Source organism: Danio aesculapii, chromosome 12 (genome assembly GCF_903798145.1).
Source record: "Danio aesculapii chromosome 12, fDanAes4.1, whole genome shotgun sequence".
NCBI classification, from domain to species: domain Eukaryota; kingdom Metazoa; phylum Chordata; class Actinopteri; order Cypriniformes; family Danionidae; genus Danio; species Danio aesculapii.
Genome location: NC_079446.1, coordinates 38,319,957 through 38,343,642, shown reverse-complemented (window position 1 = coordinate 38,343,642; position 23,686 = coordinate 38,319,957). Strand labels below are relative to the sequence as shown.

The 23,686-nt window shown below is 34.5% G+C and overlaps 1 protein-coding gene across 1 annotated transcript in view; it reads right to left on the bottom strand.

The window, feature by feature from the left end:
• Positions 1 to 17,120, bottom strand: part of LOC130238699 (protoheme IX farnesyltransferase, mitochondrial) — a 67,548-nt gene extending 50,428 nt beyond the window's left edge. The window contains exons 1-4 of the mRNA XM_056469796.1: positions 16,980 to 17,120; positions 16,082 to 16,224; positions 13,208 to 13,496; positions 11,419 to 11,543 (exon numbers count right to left, since the gene is read on the bottom strand). Of these exons, the coding sequence (XP_056325771.1) occupies positions 11,419 to 11,543; positions 13,208 to 13,496; positions 16,082 to 16,224; positions 16,980 to 17,037 (615 nt within the window). The 5' untranslated portion in view covers positions 17,038 to 17,120. The remainder of the gene's footprint in view (positions 1 to 11,418; positions 11,544 to 13,207; positions 13,497 to 16,081; positions 16,225 to 16,979) is intronic.
• Positions 17,121 to 23,686: the final 6,566 nt, after the last annotated feature.

The window sequence follows — 23,686 nt, the reverse complement described above, 5'->3', positions numbered from 1 at the left end:
CAATGCAGTTTGTAAAGTTATATTTTCTGTGTTTTAGTAAAGATATTATTTGAGAGACTTGCTTTGTTTACCAAACAAGTGGATCTAATTGGATTTGCATTGTAAACCTTAAAGTTAAAAAAGTTATTATATTTTATTTTGTGTTTTCAGTTTTTATTATTTACAAAATTTCACAGAAAGAGCAAAAACTGTCTGCAGATTCTGTCTAAACCTTTCCTGTGAGTGCCAAACAGAACATGTTAAAATTAAACTCGAAAAGCATGCACTTTTTATTAAGAGTTATTTTAAAAGTTATCAAAATCTATAATAAATACATAGAAACTGTATAATAATGCACTGATATTGAAGATTTGATCATATATTCTTAAATATTACAATAATATTTTTTATTCATATTATTAACATCAATTATTATATAATATTATATTGTTATTTTATAATTACTCTATTTTTATCATTTATTATTACTAATAGTAGTACTTTTTTATTATTATACAAATACACTTTTATTTTTAACACTACTTTTATAGAATAATATGTTTACTTAACCCTAAATCTGCACAACTATATAGCGTTTTAAATGAGTCATTCGGCTAACAAAAAAAAGTTTTGCACATCCCTAAAAGAGACAGGCAACAAAAAGTGAGGTGAGCCATAGAGAAGAGGTCAGGGAAACTCAGTGTGTTTTGCTTCGGCTTGTCAGACGCTGTTCATACTCTTGTGTGCCTGCCATCCTCCGCGACCCACCGCACACTCACAGCCGTCTATCTCAACAGAAGACATGACACGAAGCCACCCCAAAATACCAGGACAGGATTTACAAAAACAACACGGAGTTGACACCTCGCAAAAGAGGCGGTGGGAAAAATGCGACTGTGTCCTTGTTGGCAAGAGGACGCACAAGAAGTATTTTCTTTGCTGTGGCCTCTTCACCCGACTGCTGATTTTCAGCATTTAGCTTGAGAAAAAAAAGGCTCTTTTGAGCTAATTATCAAATTAAGTAGAATTCAGGGTAACGTTTTCATAGCAATCAAACGAATGGCCATAAATGTTTAACTCAGGTTGAAGGCAAAGCTACATCATTACAACTGCAGATATATAGCTGAGCACATACCTACAATCTCAGCAAACCTTTTTAGCATCCAGGTAAGTAAAATTACATATTTAACAAATAATACAACATGCACCTTTGAAAAATAAACCGCACGGAAAGAATCCAAACTCACAAAACACGTAACCGTAAGTGACATATACACTGTAAAAAATGGCTGTGATTTCAACGATAAAAAAAAAAACAGTAAAAATGCTACAGTAAAAATCCGAAACCTGGTTAACAGTGCGTATCCTTAATATATACGACGAATAATCGTAAATTGACTTTCCCAGAATTCCCTGCATGGAACATCACTATTTATGCTTTTTGTTGACATTACTATCGATCTTTTTTAGTTGTTTCCCCCTCAGTTATGTACATTCGATATTTATGTTACATCTAATGTTGATAAACAATGTTTATTTTATGACTTTAATTTTATGCGTGTTACCATACTGGTGTTTAGTAGCTGTGTGAATGACACGGAGCACCTTCTATACACTGATACCCTTTTCTGATTATGGGAAAAGTTGTTTGTGATGAGCATTGGTTCATTATGTAACTTCCTCATCACCACATGGCTGTGTTAACGTGTCTATCTGTGTAACAAAAGATGTGTAGATGTTGGTAATTCAAAATACAGATATATTACATCTATAAATTAATGAAATACGGTAGTTCACTGTAAAAATGAATAATTACTTTAACGATTTGTATCGTATTTTTAACGGTGAAATACTGGCAACCACAGCTGCCGGCTTTTTATCGTAAATTTTACGGATCTATTTTTTACAGTGTAGATATAAAACTGCATATTTTGTCCCCTTCGCGGAATGCAGCATCAACTCTGGCTGGCCATTGTTAAGGGATTCTGGGTTTTCTAACAGCATTCCTGACAGTTTCCAAACAAGGTTACACTGAAATAAGAAACCACAAAATTGCAATGTGACTTCAGGAAATACTCCCAAGGAACCAAAGGCTAAAAGCAACAGCCACCGATTCCCAGGCCTGTCCTTCTCGCCTCAAAGTAAATCTCCTCACGGACACAAGTAAACACAAAGCGGATGGGCTTTTGAGATCCCCCCAAAATCAGCTGCTTGGTGTTTGATGTTCAATCTGCAGACAGCAAAGCTTAACAGGATCCACCTTAACTTTGATTTGTTTGTTGTACGTTTAGTGGACTCTACAAGCTTGAAAAGGATCATCTTTGATCACAGCAAACCGCACGGGGGTGGCAGGGATGTTTTATAATGGGGTGAAGAAAAAAAAAAACTGGCACCACATCTAAGCATGTCATTCTTCTTTTATTTCCCTCTCTGGAGTTATAAAAACCATAAGGATGAGTTAAGAGCGGGGATCAGTTACCGCCAGGTATGGGTGTGCCTAAGACCTGTCACATTACACAAGATGAGTCAGGACTAGGAGAAAGAGATCAGAGAACTACTACAATGACCACATGGCACCTGATTCATGGCAGCATTATACCAGTTTCTCAGTTTTACTATGAAAAAAAAAAAACACACAAAAAAAAGTCTAGTCTTCACAAAGCCGGCGAGAAAGAACAGCATTCATCAGGTGTTCGGTACACCAAATAAATGCAACACAATCAGAATGGCTTTCGTTGGCCATGTGTAATGCAAAACTGTGTCAGCAGGGTTAAGAACCAGGAATTTCTCTTTGTACACGGTGCTAGAAGATATGATGACAATCACGTCACAGTTTCTGCATTCACACAGAGCTCCGAGACTTCAGATAGTGCTGGAGGCTTCGGGAACAAAAGAGACAGACTGTATACAATATCTCTGTTACACTGTATTCGTACAGCATAAACAAACCTCCCATCAGGTGCCCCCAGTGTAATCTTGCAATCTAAACCACCATTATAAAAAACAAAAACACAAAAAATACACCCTGTTTTATGTTTACTTGAAGTAATAGATGTTTCTTTTCAAAAGTAGCTACAATATTTTACCATTGTTTTCTTTAAAGGTTCAAAAAAAACCTGGGGTACTTTTTTGATGATTTGTGTGTGTTGTGCATCAGTTAAGACAACGTTAGCACCCATCAGCTTTAATTGTGGAGAAAACTGGATAATTTTGAGCTTTTGTCAGTTAATTTGATCTTCCGGGTTTAAAATAATTTTTGTGCAGGATCAAAATCAGTGACAAAGCGCAAAACAGCAAGTGGAGATATGATGCGTCGGTTTCTCATTATTATTCATAGCAGAGTTTTCTTATCCTATGAGAAGACCCCATTTCTAAATTATTCATGATAGCACATGCTTTCCGAAGGCAAAGCAGACCTGCCAAGCTGTGAGACCCAATGACTAGGTGATACACGGGTCGTGTGTTTTTTTTTTCCATGATCCACGGGGTTTGTTGCATATTGTCCCCGTGATTCTGTCAGGGCCGATACAGCAAAGCTGTTGGTTTGCAGCAAGCATTTTTTTTTGGGAGAGCTGTTTGAGAACTGGTGAATGGCGGGCTTTGTTTTCTATCAGTTGAGTTCGTTACAGTCTATGGTTGGTTATTCAGACACATCGCTGTGCTGCTGTGTTCACACATGTTTAAAATCCTCCAGATTACCGGCAGGGTTAATGGTTGCAATGTGAAACACACTGTGAAAATGTCCTTGCTCTGTTAAACATCATTTGGGAAATATAAAAAAAAGACAAAAAAAAAAATAAATCAAAGGGGGGCTAATAACTAATAATTCTGATTGCAAATGTATGCCTACTCAATTCCAATAATGTTTTGAATACTCAGCAAAAATACCAAAATCTAGATAAATATACAATTTTAATTATATTACTCACACTGTGATATTTACTTTGGTTGTACCACCCACCCTTACTGGCTACTGTGACGCACTAAACTTCAATTTTTCTGTGTACACATCCGCGGACGCAAAACCAATGACGGCTTTGAGTAGGAGGCGAGACAGAGGGGCCAGACGCCATCTATTTCCATACTGTAACGTGCAGAGTGAAGACTTGGTGAAAATGCCAACCACTTGCCACAAGAAAGCCAGCTCCACAGTGTATGGATTAAATGTCTTCTGAAGCCAAAGAAAGCCTATTAGTCTCAGAGGGAACCTTCAGAAACACTTGCTGAAGTCTCGAGGCCGTCCAGACTGAAGCAAGCATCAGAAATACCAGAGTTTCACTTAAATAACAAAACTAACATCTGATTCCTGTGTTCCAACAGGCTTTTTGGCATATAAAAGCACACGTGATTGATGAACCTGTTCTAAGTACTCCATCCCTCCTCACTGTTCCTGCTCAATTAGAACTTCAAAGACAGCACATCAAACGCAACAAATTTACAGAGAGCCCATCTGTCCGCCTTCACTCGCGCCGTATTCGGCCATTACCTCAACCTCCTCAGCCTCTAAGACTTTGTATTCATTTTATTATCAAACACACTTGAAGACCAGGTGAGCTCTGATTTTGAATTGAGCAAAGACGTCAATTATAGCTAATCAACTTTTTCACCATCTTTAGAACTTCCAAAATGACTTATTAATTTAAACCTTTGATGTTTATCCAAGGTTTTCTCCCATATTACTGATTTAGCATTAATTGTATTATGGACAACCTGTTGTTCAGCACGCTAATCAAAAGGGTACCAAGTCTGTTTAATCACTGAAATAATGTTTCAAATAAATGGACTTTCCATTTATAAGGATAGCTCACCCAAAAATGAAAATGTGCGTTTCCAAACCTCTATGCATTTCTGTATTCTGTTGAACACAAAAAAAGATGTTCTAAAGAAAGCTAAAAACCTTTAGCCAATGACGTCCATTGGTGCTGCAAGATTTACAGCTTCAACGCTTCCCATTCACTTTGAAGGGGTGACGTCAGGCGTTGCCGAACTGCATTGTGGATATGTCTGCGCCGTAAAAGAATAAATAAATAAATAAATAAATAAATAAATAAATAAATAAATAAAATAATAATAATAAAAAAATTAAAAAAAAAAAAATTTTTAAATCTGTCGGCACCGCTTAAGTGGCATTGCTTACTGCAGAAGTTGGGACTTGCTTAACTTTTCAAGCGCCGACGGAAGCGTCAGTCAATCAGATCACTGTATGGAAATACACCAGCTCAGTCAGTGGCCTATTGCTGACTAATTTCATTGGCTGACGCTGCGATGACGATCGCGTCAGCCCCAACTTCAGACACGCCCTCTGTCAAGCATTGACGCTGAAGCCCCGTGTGAATGGGGCGTTAGACCCTTTTCACATTTCCGGGTTTCTCGGGTTTAGTGGAAGTCGTCATATTAGGGTAAATTTAGAGCACAGTGAATGGGAAAATACAACAATTTTTTTTTTAAAATCTTATTTGCTCAAATAATAAAAGAAAAACTCCAAGATGATGTTATAAAGATGTTCAGAAAAAGGAAAAAATTGAGTGAGACTGATGACGACAGCCATTGAGAGAGAGAATAACGTCAAATTTACTGTCATGTCCCATAGATGCTGCATTAGAAATGCCTCGCACAAGTAGTAATTCGTTTTTTTTGTCATTTGAAGCAAAGATGATATACTACATACATAAATACATATAAATGTTCATACGTTTAAAAAAAATCTAAGTATTAAAAACTTTCAAGGATTTAAGATGCTGATAAGCGTTAAACACGTCATAACAGACTTGTGAAAAGAGTGTATTGGAAAAGTCTGACAGTGCAATATTTTGTCTTTCTGCGATATATATTGCGATGTGAATACGATTTTATTTGGAGAACATTGACTTTGTTGGGAAGTGAGTCTCGAAAAAATTTATAACAAATAAATTAAATTATTTTAATTAATTATAACAGAAACATTAAAAGTGAATTAGTTTTCTGAAGAGTCTAACAGTATTCACATACACATACTGAATAATCAACACTTCATAGACTTTATTACATTTAAAGTAATATTTATTTAAGTTACAAACATTATAATTTATTGTGGCCAGATGTGGCCAACTGTTCACACAGTCACAGGCACTAAAGGGATAGTTCGCCTAAAAATGAAAATGTACTCATTTACTAACACTTCACTTGTTTCAAACATTTATGAGTTATTAACATTTCTTTTAGGGGTGATGCGGTGGCGTAGTGGGTAGCACTAGTCGCTAGTTCAAGCCTCGGCTGGGTCAGTTGGCATTTCTGTGTGGAATTTGCATGTTCTCCCTGTGTTCGCGTGGGTTTCCACCAGGTGCTCCGGTTTCCCCCACAGTACAAAGACATGTGGTACAGGTGAATTGGGTATGCTAAAATTGACCGTAGTGTATGTCTGAATGTGTATGGATGTTTCCCAGTAATGGGTTGAGGCTGGCGCTTCATTCCGCTGTGGCGACCCCAGATTAATAAAGGGAATAAGCCCTTGAATATGTGAATGAATAATATATTTTAGTGTTAAGGAAACTCATAAACATTTGAAACTAGTTGAAGGGTAAAATGAAAATAGTTAGTAAAGTTTAATTTTTAAGTTCACTTTCACTTTAAAAACACATACAGATGATAAACTTTTACTCCATTATGATTAAACTCTGCCTTGGGTCAACTATATCAACTTTAATCCCAACTCAACATTGCATATCCTGCGATGTGACTATTGTAAATGCACACATTGTGATATCGATGATGAAACAATATATTGTCCAGCCATAACGTCCACCGTAGGACAAACAAATACTATAGAAGTCAATTGTTACAGAAATCTTCACAGGATCACATTTAATACATTTACCAATGTACGAAATAAACAACTTCAAATTAGAAAACCGATATTAAATTGCAATAATATTTCACAATTTTGCTTTTTTTTCTTTTGACCAAATAAATTAACAAACGATTTCCTTCAATAACAAATCTAAAACAAAATCTCATGAAAATTAGATCTTACAATTGGAGGCAGGGAAATTGTTTATAAAGAATAAAGTACAAAAATACTTAGCAATGCTAGAGCACAGTGCAAACTGAAAACTACAATATTCAAATGATTTTTCCACAACTCTATTCAGCTTATTTTTCAATGCGGAAGTGCGCTCGTCTTTGCAATCGTTTTAGAACTTCAGATTTAGTCGTCTATGGGAGAAACGACTAGAAATAATAAACAGCAGAAAATGCCAAACTACTTGCTCTACAAACAAGTGTGTTCATGACTACACACAAAAAGTAGAATAATATAATAAGAAAATGTCATTTTGTAAGATCAAGAAGCTAAACAAGCATTTTTAATGTCTAAAAATGAATGGAAGTTAATGAGACTTAAAGTCTTGAATATTCAAATTGTTGCGCCCGCTCGAATGTAAATAAGGTCAATACTCTACCATATTAAACGTTTTTATAATTTTTTTTTTTTTTTTCACATTTGCACAAGAGATACACTTGAATGCATTTTAATACAGGTGGAAATGGTAATCCAAGGAGCAAAGTTATGAGAAGGCCCACACAGAATCGAAACATGCAACCAACAGCAGATTTTTTTGCCCATCATTGGATCAGTTTATTTACTCATGTAATTATGTCTAAATATACATTTATTTCGTTTTGCTATTAACTAATATGCTAAATTTTAATATGATTTATTTACAATCCAGTTTTTAAAGTAATATTTTATGTATTATAGTAGAGATATTATATGAGAGACTTGCTTTGTTTACCAAGCAACTGGATCTAATTGGATTTGCATTGTAAACCTTATTTAAAAGTTGAAAAACATCAGATTTTTTAATTTAATTTTTCATTTTTAGTTACTTTACTAACAAAATCATACTGCATTAATTAGGGCTGGGGGATTATTCCAAATCGACATTCAGAACCTAAATCGATAAAAAAAAAAAAAAATGTTGTCACTTTTTTTTAAATGATGGCGTTATGTGACCCCGCTCATCTGGTTTATTCTTCTGCGTCGAGTTCATGTGGTCCAGTGCAACCTTTGCATGGTCACAAACCTGGACATGCACCTTTCAAAACATTTAACTATAACTGGGTCATGGCAATCACTCAACACAGTAGTGTAAATCAGCAAGGCTGAGGGTGATTTACTTCAGCAGCCACATTTGATCTCTGGTCAAGTAGGATGATGGATCCATTCTTGAGCCTTACTTTGCACTACAATGATGATGATTAGACGCTGCGCCAGAGGTGCCTTGAGATGGCATATTTTCCATTACATTAAAATTATTGTTTACATTAAAATATTTGTTTACAGAAGATGAAGAAATGCACTGTTTAAAATGTTATTTACAGGATATAAATGAGTTATTTTATTTAGTAGAGATGCTGCTTATTTTTAACTTTTAACATGAAAAACACTGAAAATAATCTACTTTTTTCCAAAAGTGCAAGTCATTAATTTTCACTTTTTTATAAGAAAAAAAGTGACTGATGATTTTAGGTAATGTGTGTTTTAATTTCAGTTGTTCAACATTGATGTTCAATAACTAACCATAGATAGTAGATAGTCTGGTTCCTTCAGTTATTTTAAAATCAAGTAATGCACCCTTCATTCAAACATCTCTCACTTGTAATATGTGAGCATATTTACTGTATGAAAGTCAGTGAACTATGAGGGAAAATACATGAAATAAATTAAAAAAAATAGTTCATTAATCGTAATTAAAATGTTTAATTAATCTGTATTTAGATAATAGGCCATTTCACCAGTCCTAGCATAAATCCACATATTTTATACGAACATTATGTGCAGAAATAGCATAAATTACCCGCAGACACTGTCTGGCCCTATTTATGAGTAAATATAAAGTCAGACACCTTAAAAGAGAGTGAACAAAAAGATGAAATAAACCACCATCAGGGCTCGACCCAACGGTGTGAACATGACCTTCAACAAATTACATGCCACACCTGGGTTTCAGTCAAAGACCTCCATGCATTGAAAGTAGGAGGTGATGAAACAGTCTTCATTTAGTTAATACTTTAAAGTCACGAAATGCTTTATTGCAAAAAACATGCTCCGCTTCCAGCAGAAAGCTGATTACGGATGGAGCAAAGCACGGCATATGCAACATGCGTCTCCCGTTCTCTCTGTTTCTTTTCATTCTGGCTCGCCGAATGCTTTCATCTGAAAAACATCAGAGCGGCACAGCTAATCTGGCCTAATGTATTTTTTTAGACACACAGCAGGAGTGGAATGCAAAAGACTCTACAATTGGCTCACTTAAGTGCTGATTTCTTTTCTGCCTCTCTCTAAACGAATGACAAAGTGCGCTGTGAGAGCCCATATCGAGTGCTTGTGTCCCGTGTTTGTGTAACACACAATGAAACTCTGCTGGGCATTGCGGGACTCACTGAAGTCAAGCCAAAACTGCAATGAGACTTCATCCATCTAGCTGTACACAAGCAAAACAATAGAAAAATCAACAGACCGCCAAGTAGGCAATTACTCTGGCTGGAATGCTCGCACAGAGTCGAGGTTAAGTACCAAAACTAGCAGGTAATACATTTCTAACCATCTACAACTGGATTTGTGTCTGCCAAGGGCCTGAATCATTACATCTAGCCACACTAGGGTCATCCAATATTTAGATGTTACAGCTACTTATAGAATCATGGAGATTTAACTCTGCAAGTTTATTAATTGAGTTACTGTGAAAGAAAAGAATGCAGAATTTAGTCTACAGAGATAAGTAAAATATGGAAAAACATTTCTAAAAGTACCTTAATCCAATTGAGTCAAATTAAACAGGTTAACGACAGAAATGACTGATTCATTAAACAGAACATCAGAATTTTAATGAAAACTTTATCTCAAGAATTGAGTCTAAGTCAGTGGTTCCCAAAGTGTGTGTGTGTGTGTGTGTGTGTGTGTGTGTGTGGGGGGGGGTCCTCTAACATTAAACGATGAATAGACTTGAGCCTATTGGTTTGTGTGCGCCATTGTGTGCAAGGTTTATATATTTAAAACCACCTCAAAAAAATATTTGGGGGTCACTGACATTGTTATTTTAGGGGTCGCGGGCTGAAAAGTTTGGGAACCTAAGAAACACTGAGCATCAACAGGAATAATAATAATTATTTTGTTTGACTAATTATAGTCACTCTATAAGTACCTTATTCCGTTGACTGAACTGGATGATCATTTTTAGCCCAGTTTTGTGCATTTTACCTCCAAATTCTCTCAATGCTTTCAGAAGATTCAATTCTACATTGTTGTATAGATGTATTTAGGGCTGCACAATTCTGGAAAAACTCAGATTCAGGATTTTGTTTTGTTTAGAATAAAGATCAAGATTTTCTTACGATTCTGTAGATGTAAAATAAAAGTTAATATGAGTAGGCTATTATATTGTTATTTCTGATATATATAATAATAATAATATTTAGGCCTACAGTGCTCAGCATAATTGAATACACCCCATTTTGAAAATGAATATTTGTATCCATTTCTCAGTGAATGTAGGAAATGTATTTTGTTCCTTTAAACAAAACAAATTTATGAAACAGATATATTTATTAAATTATATTTTAGTCACCAAACATATTTAGAAATTGAAAATTAACTAAACAAAATTAACTAAATTTTTCTTCTCTTGATTTTTCCTCTTTTTTAATTTTGTATTTATTATTTTTCTATAACATATAAATTTGGATGTACTTGTTTTTGGATCATTATCGTAAGTTATTTTTGTTAAATAAGCTCCAGATTTGCCTACAGTACTGACTAATCAAATGTATGTGCACAAATATAATATTGTATAGCTTGCTATATATACACAAATTGTTCTAACACTTGCAATATAAATATATACACTAAATTATGATTGTATGCTTATAATTTAAATAACAAGAATAAAGTAAGACAAAATATGCAGGCTCAGTGCAAAATTAATTTGTAGGCTTTATTAAGGTAAATTTGGATTCTTGAATCGGAGTATTTAATTCTTTAACCAGAACACACTTGAGACCATTTCTTTTCTAAGAGGTATTTTTGTCATTATTTAGACAGGACAGCTGGAGAGAATATAAAGCAAATGGAGATGAAAGGTGTGAGATAAGAGAAAAGACCATGAGCCAGGACTCAAACATAGGAAGCCCAAAGCATAACGATGCATAGTGTACAGTGATTAATCTGCCTGCCTTGATTAATTAGTCACGGCATCCACATGTACAATCAATTTTAGATCTAAGAGTATTCAACAATAAACATGGACCACTTCATACACACACACACACACTCACAATATGTTCTAACACTTGCTAGCTTGTTCCAGCTGAATGTCGGGTCACTTGGCCTCAGATGATGTGTTTGGTCAAGTCACGTTCTGCTGAGTGTGTGGTTATTTCATGAATGTGTATGGGGTGACTGACCTGATTGATGGAGTTGGCCGTACAGGACGAAAGACCCGTTCCCACCGAAGCCATCAAAAAAGCGACAGGGTCGAAGGGCACTGGAGCCATGGCGAAGCCGGCAGCTGCTGTAGTAACCACAAGGGCTAATGACAAAAAGAAAGAGTGAGGTTACAAAGAGTTTATTGATTCAGCTGAAATGGTTAACTGAGTTTCTATTAAATAATAATGACAAAAATACATACAATTCAAAATCTAAAAAAAGGCTAACAGAAACCTGGATAGCAAATTGCTTAAGTAGCTGTACATATTAATGTGTATCACTAGGTTGCATCTACTCGCTAAAAATAAAATATTTAAAATTTAAATATAAATAAAAAAGCAATCATTTATTTTTGTAAATACAGCTTTAAAGGAACACTCCACTTTCAGGCTAATTTTACATGTCTCAAAGAGTTAAACTGACTTGAACCATTTTTGAATCTACTTAGCAGATTTCTTGTTCTAGCGGGGTCACTTTTAGCTTAGCTTAGCATAATGAATTGAATCAGATTGGACCATTAGCATTTTAGTAAAAAAAAAAAATTTAAATAGTTTCGATAGTTTTCTTATTTATTTCTCGAGTCTTTTGTAGTTACAACATTTAATAAAACAGACAGAAATTTTTGGAATTTTTGCAGCTTTTATGTCTCCATGGTTTCAAGGCTCCACCCTCAAAGTGGCAAAGCAGTAGAGACTATTATGGCAGAAAGAATAGTTCCTAGCGTTGTTGGCCTGGAAAATAGTAATTTTTCATTTTCCATTGGTTTTATTACACGATGTAAATACCAAGCTTTAAATTAGAAAATTATTAACAAAATGCTAATGGTATAATCTGATTCAATCCATTATGCTACGCTAAGCTAAAAGTGACCTCGGTAGAATAACAAATCGACTGAATGGATTTAAAAATATTTCAAGTCAACTGTTTAACTCTAATTGCCCACGGAGGGGTATGGGACCACACGGGTCACCTTTATCAATGGTACCATTTTGGTGGGCGTGGTGTACGACAGTAAGTTGCAATCGACATTACTGTCGCTTGAGAAAATGTCAAAGTAAAGCAAAGTAAAGGTTCATTCCTAACCTTTCTATGAACATGATTTGACTATAACTGCATATCAATGATTATGCAAAATAGCCTACTGTAACGTCTGCAATTATATAAAATAAATAAATAAATAAATAAATAAATGCAACATATGAACACATACAGCCCCTTACAGTCTCCGATATGTTACCAATTACAGAAAAACTACACAAAACATACATTTAGTCCTTATTTGGGTTCAAAAACAGCATGCAACATATAGCCTACAGTCAGTGCAAACCTCTCATTTGTATCCGTAATCTTCAACAGCACATGTAACCTCTTGTTAGAAGGTAATTCCGTCATTCTGAGTTCATAATAGTCCAAAAGGTGATGATAATAGTCAAACATGGCAGTTTGTTTATGTTTTAGGTTGCTGAAAGAATCATTTGCTCCTTTGTTTTTCTCAGGCTTCTCTTTAGTTTTTTCGCAATTCACTTTCGCGTTTGTGCTTAACTGAAAGGATCGGATGTCAGAAGCACTTTAATAATCACGCGCACGCTATTATCATGAGCTCAAGTTCATTATTACAAATATAGACAAACTATCTCGAGACAGGGTAGATTCTGAAATAGAATAAAAATCAGGGTAGAATAAAAATCCCTCTGCCAATTTAAATCAAGGAAGACACCAAAACTGGATGTCTAGTATTTGACCCATATGCAAAAGAAGATTCAATACCTGTTAATTTCAGTTTGGAGAGCCGTGCATAAATCTCTGGTAAATCACTGTATTGAACCCTCATCTCTTTCCACTGGCGGGCCTCCAGGCGAGCTGCTCTGTCTGCCTCTGGTTCAACCTGGTTGCTCTCCGTGGCACATGTTGACACCTCAGAACCGGGCTCAGGCTTTAAGGCTGGGATTTGCTGAACCTGTCGGACCATCGAATCATCTCTATCATCCAGCACAGCAGAAACAGGCTCCTGCTTTGGTCTCGCTCTCTGGCACAGACCAGTGCTGCTCTTCACATACTGTTGCAAAAGAGAGAAAATATGCAAATGATTCCTTCACCGTTTCAAGATGTTTGTTGTATTCTTACAGGAATATCCACTTGTTACAAAATACATTAAAAAGTCTCATGTATTCTTGACTGCACAATTAATTAAAATAAGATCATGATTCAACAAAAGCTGCAGATGCACATCTTTTAGGGAAAGCAGGGCTCTGTGATCACTAGCAAATATCCTTTAAAGACCAGAGGACAATTCTACATGGACACTGCAAATCCACCACAAATTAGAAAAACTGGAAATCAAATCAGTCAGATGACTTAACAGCTTTTTATTGTCTCAACATGAATAATAAACACACAACTACGATATCATCTCACATAAAGTTTTATCTCTCAACTCGGCAAAGGTTATGAAGTTTAGAGTAAAAATATGTTATTAAATGTCAAATTTTTGAATGCTTTCAAATTTAAGCCTTTTTTAAAGACTATGAAGAATAAAATTTCTGACTTACATCGGGCTAAATGCTAAGAATTTTTTTTGACCTAGAAGAAAAAAAAATGTACTTGCCCCATCAAAAAACTAATTCTAATTAGTTATTTCTTAGCAACATATTTTAAATAATGTGTCAAAACAAGCAGACCCTAGTTGTATACATATATGTTTTTTCAACATAACATAAAACAAAACTCTTTAAAAACTAAATGTATGCACAACAGACTGTTCTAAAAGCTTTATTGAGATGTTTTGTTGGGGATTAGATGTGTGTTGGATCAATTGGGTAATGTAAATTAGCTTTACATAAACAAGGGGAAACTAAGGACCTACAAGACAATATTTCAGTGAATTTAAGACTTTTTAAGGCCTAAAATTTTGTTTTTTAATGTTTAAGACTTTTTAAGACCCTGTGGAAACATTAGATCATCAGCAACACAGCCATAGTTTAATTGTGTAGTGACGTAAACATCTGTCAAATCGCAGAACCATTCTCTAAAAACCTTAATAAATCAAATTAATAAACTTTAATTTAAAAAAAATCATTTTTGTGTAGTTGACAGTGAACTATGAATCTGTGTCGTAAATGCTGCTCCATATGAAAGTAGGTGCTGGAGATTTACTGCTGTTTACAGAGCAGGCTTAACTGGCAAAATACAAGATTATCACCTAAGATTATTTGTGCACCCCAATGTATACCCAGAATGTGTCTGAATTTTAGCTCAACAATAGCTCCTCACACAGGTCTTTTATTTCAGCATGAGCATGCTGTTATTGTGTGTCTTTAAATTCAAATGAGCTGCTGCTACCAGCCCCCTTCCAGCAGTGTTTGGTATTTTAAAGCCATGTCAGTTAGTTAGACAAAAAACACATACACTTGTTGTCATAAAAAGTGATGCGAGGCCATTAAATTTATCGTTCATGTAGTGGTTACATGCACACAAATGTATCGAGTCAAAAGTAAAATAAGTGTGACCATTTTGGTTGCATATGTGCCCGAAAATTGATCTATGCAACCTCAAGGGATATTTGGGAACATTTGTGCGACTGCATTAAATGCAGAATACATCTTTGCACCAACAAACGCAGCGCTCAGGAATAGTTTAAAAACAGTTGACATGTCAACTTGCTGCAGTAAACAAACCCCACAATGTTTGCCCTGCCTTGAAGCTCTTATTATTGGCCCACTGCGCTAGAATGCAAATGGGTTGGTTAATATCAGCTGTCAATCACTCAGTTCAGATGACAGGGAGCTACGAAAATGTAAAGGTCTGGATACGAGAGACTGAAAACCACACTGACAGATTTAGTTTTAGAAACCACCTAAACTTACAAATAATGTCACGTCTTCTTAGTGATCATGTGGTGAATGTTAATCCACCATTTACACTTTTCAAAGAGTGGATAAAACACTTCCAGTGGCTTCAAGTTCGCTAGGAAAATAACTAAAGTCATTCACTGTAATGCCGGTGGGATGGAGTTTGCAGGTAACAGTGTTTGCCACGAATACATATTTTAAGCACGAGATTTTCTAACGTTAATTAATCCTTCATTTAATCGTCACGATGCTGTCAGTCGTGCAACTGGCACTGCGTTCACCATCACAAAAGAGCATGCATTCACAGAGATTAAACTAATACTGCAGCACATGAAAAGACAGTTATTGCTATTAAGATGACGCATGCAAATAATAAGTTATATGTCAATATCATCTGTCCAATATCAGACACCACCCATGAGAACAGCACTGTTATTATCGTTATCTCAGTTCATCTCATTCACGTCAAGCAGTGCGTGCAGGGCCAGTGGGCACATGCAGAATTTTTTGTCTCTTAGTTTTGATAAGTGTTGCTTTCAAATGCAATAAATCTGTTAATATAAAACTTGTAGTAACGGTGCTCATGACTTTTGGTGCGCCTAAATTTGAAGTTAGGAGCACCAGTGCTACCAAGTAAAAAGGTTAATTTCAAGCCCTGTATTGAACAGGTCTCTGAATATGAAAACTTGGGGAAGAAATTGCAAGTGTATTAGTTTATTAGATCTGTAAAAGAGTGGTTCTGTAGCACATTGACTAGGCCTCATCCCATAAGACATCTGACTAGATACGATACCTGTCTCTTCAGAAAGCAGAGATGCTGAAACGTGATCCATTCTGCCTGATTTTTCTTGCAGAGCTGAATCAGACTTCTGGCACTCATGCGACTCCTAGAAGCATTTGCAAAAATCTTCTGTTGCACGCTGAACCCAACCAAGCCTTCAACAAAAGAAGAACAGTTCTTAATTAATATTAAACTTTTTATTATAGTAATTAATGCTATATAAACATTATATATGAAAAATGTAATAGCTTCTGGTAATTTGTAATTCACTGACATTATTGTTATTAATGCTCTATAAAAATGCCATATGAACATTTTAACAGTAGTCGTTTGTGATTAACTGATGTTTTCTGTTTATTTACACATTCAAACTGTATAAAAAGACACTGGTCTCTCTGATCTGTCAACGTTTGCTTGTTAAAGTTGTTCATCTCAAGCAATACACTGTATGTAACATGTCAACACTAAACTTTTCAACATCAAAGCTGAATTGTAAAATTTCGATTTTAATTTAATGTAAAACCATTCCATTCAAATGTCAGATTAAATAAGTTATGACTTTTCCAAATTTAATAAACTAAACTACAGCTACATGACAACATTGCAGTGTCAAACACACACCTATCTACCTATCTACCTATCTATCTATCTATATTTCATATCTATCTATCTATCTATCTATATTTCAGACCAGAGCAGTAGAATACACATATACAGATGTGACTTCGTGTAGATACTGTAATGATTCCTTATCAACATGTCTATGTCATGTAACGTTAACACTGTTGTTATTTTAAGGTCATGCTGCTGCAGCAGCGCTAGGCTAACCGGCTAGCGTTTCTTCAAAATATCCCAACGCAGCAAACGAAAGACCACATATGCTTGGTCAACATAATATAGCCGTTAATACCGTCAAGCGGAAGGCATTTCCAGGCTCCCGTCAGTTTACTACATGATGTTCTGTACATGTTCTTCCAGCAAATGACCGGCAGCCGCTGAGTCCCCTTCACACACTGCAGCGCGCCATCTTGACCGTGTGTTTCCTGTGACGTATGTCCGCTGGAGAAGTGCACGAGTCACGCGCACGAAAGACAAGTGTCCCATTACAAGTCAGTCAGTAAATCATAAATGAATGTTTAAAAAGTAAATGTATTTGTTTTTTGCCCCGTGAACAGCAGTAATATAAGCTAAGTTAAGCTAAGTAATTACCACGGGATATTATTTTACTTAATATAGATAGATAGATAGATAGATAGATAGATAGATAGATAGATAGATAGATAGGTAGATAGGTAGATAGATAGATAGATAGATAGATAGATAGATAGATAGATAGATAGATAGATAGATAGATAGATAGATAGATAGATAGATAGATAGGCAGGCAGGCAAACAGACAGACAGATAGGCAGGCTATGTTGGAAATGTATTAGATAGATTTATGTTTGTTAAAAAAGTTATAGCAGCTGGTTGAGAATAATACATACATATAACACACACAATCAGGAAACGAAGGCTAAAATTCACACATAGGGTCACTAAAACTGGACAATAGAAGATTGGAAAAACGTCAGACAGAGTCAGAATTTGGAGTCAACAACATGAAAGCATGGATACATTCTGCCTTGTATCAGCGGTTCAGGCTGGTGGTAGTGGTGTAATGGTGTGGGGGATATTTCCTTGGCACACTTTGGGCCCATTAGTACCAATTGAGCATTGTGTCAACGCCACCGCCTACCTGAGTATTGTTGCTGACCATGTCCATCCCTTTATGACCACAGTGTACCCATCTTCTGATAGCTACTTCCAGCAGGATAACGTCCCATGTCATAAAGCATGAATCATCTCAGACTGGTTTCTTGAACATGACAATGAGTTCACTGTACTCAAACGGCCTTCACAGTCTCCAGACTCAATCCAATAGAGCACTTTTGGAATGTGGTGGAATGGCCGTTTTGCATCATCGATGTGCAGCCGACAGTTCTGCTGCAACTGCGTGATGCTATCATGTCAATATGGACCAAAATCTCTGAGAAATATTTCCAGTACCTTGTTGAATCTATGCCACAAAGGATTAAGGCAGTTCTGAAGGCAAAGGGATATCCAACCCTGTACTAGTAAGGTGTACCTAATAATGTGGCCGGTGAGTGTATATAGTTAGTTTATTATAATATAGTTAGTATATTATTATTATTATTTTTTTAATTATCTCATGCACTCAGAAAACAAGTCCTCTTAAATGATGTGCATAACTATAAATTGTCCTATAATTCAAGGTTTGTCTCTCTCTCCTTCCCTGTCCTCTGCGCAGCCTCTCCATCTGCGCCGTTATTTATATTTGTGATCACAGTCATGGCTGAATCTGCGATGGGCTTCTATCTTAATGCACATCTCCAGCGTGCTTTATCATTTCCCAATACTGATACAGCAGTTTGCATTATCTGAGATGATTCAGCCTCCTTTGTAAAGGAAACAGAGACACTCTTCATTCAACATCTACTAAGCAGATCGATTTCACTTTTATCAGTAAGCACACTCAGACAATCCTCGATGATCTTGCATTTCTTCCTCCCCCGGAATTAAAGTCCTGATGGCTGAAACGCTGCATATAAACCAAGCCATTTCCCTGATTCATCGCATTCATTACAGCCAGAGCTGAGATTATCTGACCTGAGCTCCGTCCAGATCAACGTGAGTGATGGTTTAACAGCCACAGATCATGAGCTTTATTCAGTTCACACACACAGGTCTTTATTCGTGTGTGTCAGCCGGTTTTGACTTCAGATCTCTGTATGCAAAGACTAAATGAGCCTGCATTACTATACAGTCTGATGTGCTTTTATTGTTTAGCACTGTAATCATATAATGTTTATTTTTGTGATGTAGATCTTGCACGTGCAAGCATATCCTGACCTAATGATCATGTCAGCGAGTTGCAAGGTAAGAAAAAACCCTTTAATTCAGAGCAGATTTGCTTTTTAATAGCAAAAAAAGGATATTTGTTATGAGCTACTGAGCCAAAAACAAGACATTGGGCCCTATCATACACCTAGCACAATAAGGCGCAAGACATGTTGCTGCGACTTGTTGTTAATTTCAGACCAGCGCAACTCTAATTTTTCAGTTTTCTGCAACGTTATTTAAATTACAAATCCATTTGCTCCACTTTGTGGACTCTTGGGTGTTCCGGTCTAGAAAAGAGGTGTGTTAAGGCGCATTGTTGGCATTGCTATTTTAAGTAGCTAAAATAGACTGCTAAAATAACCAGCTAAAAGCAGGTCTAAAATCCAGGGCAGAGTGCGTTAGTTACATTGCTTAAAATACACAGCAATACGCAAATATCTTTACAAATAAAAAAGATTAAAGGAATAAAATATTACAAAAATGATTAGTTTATACATAAATATAAAAACCACTGCCTCCATGCCTTCTTCACCAGGGGCTTTTTCAGTTTATTCAGGACAACTTGCTTTTGTATAATGTTATTATTATTATTAGTAGTAGTAGTAGTGTTTATTACATGCATATTTATATTTGTTTTAATAAAAACAAGTTTAAATTTGTCCACTTGTCAGGTTTTGGACCATATGAATAAGAATAGGACATGTGTTTGGTTATAACACTTCATTATAATTGTTCATTTATTCGTTTGCTGGAAATTAGAACTGAATTTAGAAATAGTTTTGAAATAAATCTTTGCGCTTCACAAACGAAATTAATTATGTAGGCTAATGGATGTCTGTGTGTACAACACCATTTCCTTATCCACGAAAGAGAGAGAAAAAGAAAGTAAAGGCCGATTGGAGGAGGCTCATTCTTTATCTTATCCTCAAGCAGATGCTCTGTTTAACTGTTTTCTCGCTTGTGAAGCCTTCAGTTTTTCCACTTACAAAGTCAAATACAAATAAATAAATACTACTTATATACCACAATAAATAAATGAATAAATAAAATATTAAATAATAAAAAAATATAAATATATATTAAATATAATAACATTTAAAATATAAATTTCAACAGTATATAATTAATATGATAATATAATAAATATATTTCATAAAATAAATATGTTATATTAAAAATAAATTTTTAATAGAATTGTTAATGAATCATTTTATTTATTAATTAATAATAATGTTTCATTTAAATTAAGATGGAAAAATATATAATGGATTTTGAACTTGATAATTAAACAAAAATTCTAGCAATTTAAATAAAACTGAGATGAAAATATACATAATATACAAATATATAATCAAATATAAATCATTTTGAGCGATGTAAGCAATAACAATGGTCCAAACGTATTTCCTGTTTTCCTTTTTTCATTTCTATAGCTTCCGAGAATCCTGAAAGTTCCACATATTGATAAATAATATTATGACAGGTGTTTTAAACTTAGGATATGGTTTAATTGCCTCTTGTTACAGTTATTAAAATAGTTTGACAACAAGCAGGAAATGTTCATGAGCCTGTGACATCACCACGTTGAAATGGGTTTATAGATACATGTATATATTTACACAAGTTAAAAATGAACTAATATTACATAATTATAACTTAACTATTTTTCTAATTATGTAAATACATTTTTATCATTGATATACTGTTAATAGTTTGAAATAAGTTTACAAAATCATTTACAGTAATAATATCTGGATTATAATCATTTTTAGTTAGGGGTTTAGTTTAGTTTAACTGCAACTTATTTGACCTTCCTTTAATAAAAATAAATCCAGAAAAGACTCTGCAAACTCATTCAGTCTTCTGTTCATTGTTGTTTCCCTCCACAATTTGCAGCAATTCTTATAGTCTGATTCCCCAGAATAGCATAATTTAGACGCTTGTTTGACAATGCACTGAAAGAAAAGCTGGGATCTGAAATTAAAATCAGGAAATAGTTTACTCATTATAATAGATGTCCACAGTGACAAATCTGATCAGACACTTGCATATTACAAGCAACAAATGTTCACCATCTACAAGATGACATTATTCTCAAGCTGACTGTGAATCGCACAAAAACAGTAAACGTGGGAATGCATCTCAAGTGTTTGACAAATAGAAAACAGTTTCATTTTCTTACTCAATAATTAATGACATTATATTTGTAGTGTCACTATTACTATTTACAAATACTTTAAAGTAGCATGAATTTTTTTAATGAATCCTTAATTTTAAATAAAATGATTGCATTTTATCATATTTTATATATATATATATATATATATATATATATATATATATATATATATATATATATATATATATAGTATATTCTGTATATATTTTTTTCTATATTTTTTATATTTTTATTTCTAATTAAAAATCTTAAGTTTAATTATACAGTTTTATTTTTAGTAATATTTTGTATATTTATATCATATTTTTGTTTGTTTTACAAGTCTGTTCTGCTCACCGGAGTATCAACAAAATATCTGTGAAATATCGACAATCTATTATTTTAAATCAAAGAAATTTACTTTATTAAACAGTTATTTTAAAACGTAATAATATTTCAAATCCCTCACAGACTTTCTATATTCTTAAATAAAATAATTATAAAGTATAAAATAAGTAAATAAAAATAAAAGTTAAAATAATTCTTCTTGTAAAAAAAATCTTACTGATCCCAAACTAATATATACAGTTGAGGCCAGAATTATTAACCACCCTGTCAATTTTATTTTGTTCATATTTTTCCCCAATTTTTGTTTAACGGAGATTTTTTCAACACATTTCGAAACAAAATAGTTTAATTCATTCATTTTCCTTCAGCTTAGTCCCTTTATTCATCAGGGGTCGCCACAGCGGAATGAACCGCCAACTTATCCAGCATATGTTTTATGCAGCGGATGCCCTTGCAGCTGCAAATCAGTACTAGGAAACACATAATAGTTTCAATATCTATTTTCTAATAACTGATTTCTTTTATTTTTGTCATGATGACAGTACATAATATTTTACTTGATATTTTTCAAGATACTACTATTCAACTTAAAGTCCAATTTAAAGGCCTAACAACGTTAACTAGGCAAGTTAGAGTAATTAGGCAAGTCATTATATAAATATTATTTGTTCCGAGACAATCAAGAAAAAAATATCTCTTAAAAAGGGTTAATAAAATTGACCTTAAAGTGGTTTTCAAAAAATTTAAAACTGCTTTTATTCTAGCCAAAATAATAAAAAAAAATTCTCCTTTAGAAGAAAAAATATTATCAGAAATACTGTGGAAAATTCCTTGCTCTGTTAAACATCATTTGGGAAGTATTTGAAAAAGAAAAAGAAAAGAAAAATCACAAGAGGGCTAATAATTTTGACTCCAACTGTAGCTCACTATCAGTATGGTAACCATATGTTGATGGATCTCAAGTGTCATTTGTAGCCTAGGACGCAAATGAAGAATGCTCACGCTCTTTCTAAGAGCTGCCCTCATCCTAAAGTGACCATTGTTCCATAGAGGTGTGTGTGATAATGAAATGAGACGCTCCATAGGCTAAAGACTGAAGCTTCAGAGAGCTCGTAAAACTGAACATACCTCCAACATCCTGACCTGAGAGGCAGATGGTCAGAAGAGCTTCAACAATGCAGGCCCATTGGATGGATCTGCGTAACACACGGCACAGGTCTCGTCTATTATCACAACACAATGCAGCATCTTGAGGTGGTCTGTAAGCATTCACATTCAGAGCTGAGAGAAAGAAAAGATGAACAAAAACACTGTGACTGAAGGGTTTCTGTAAGGTCAAGCTTTGGTGGAAGAGATATATGATATGATGTGCTCAAGAGCGGGTTTAGAAGTTATTTGTGTTGAATTAAACATGAATATGGCTGGTTATTGTATAAAAAAAGAATCAGTTGACTTTACTTAAAAATGCCTTAAAAATATTAAGTAAATGAACTGTGTGGATTATTATAAAAAATAAGTCAAGTCAACTTAACAGTGCCAAGGTGCAATGGCTTTATACATTGTTCTTAAATAAAGAAACTTTTTAAACTGTACTGTACACACAGTAAAAAACATGATTAGTTGACTTTACCTAGCATAAGTGAGTAAACCGTTGCTTTTAAAACGATTAGTTGAGTTTACTTAAAAAAGGTTAGTACATCTGATGCCTTATAATGTTTAAGTAAGTAAACTGCATTATTGTAAATATTAACTTACATCAACTGAACTGTTGCGAGTTATAACAGGCTCACACAGTTTACTTAAGTTAAGAAATTTTTACATTGTACTGTACTAGAATACACTGTAAAAAAAAACATTAGTTGACTTTACTTTAAATGAGTAAACCTCTTGCTTTCAAAGCGATTAGTTGAGTTTATTCTAAAAAGGTGAGTACATCTGCTGCCTTATAATTTTAAGTATACTATATGTGCGTTATTATAAATATTAAGTTAAATCAACTTAACAGTTCCAAGTTATAACAAGTTGACACAGTTTACTTAAGTAAAGAAAGTTTTTACAATGTACTGGTTAGGAACACACTGTAAAAACATGATTAGTTGATTTACGTGAGTAAACCTGTTGCTTTTAAAAGGATAAGTTGAGTTTACTTAAAAAAGTACAAGTGAATACATCTGTTGCCTTATAATTATGAAGTAAATGAACTATGT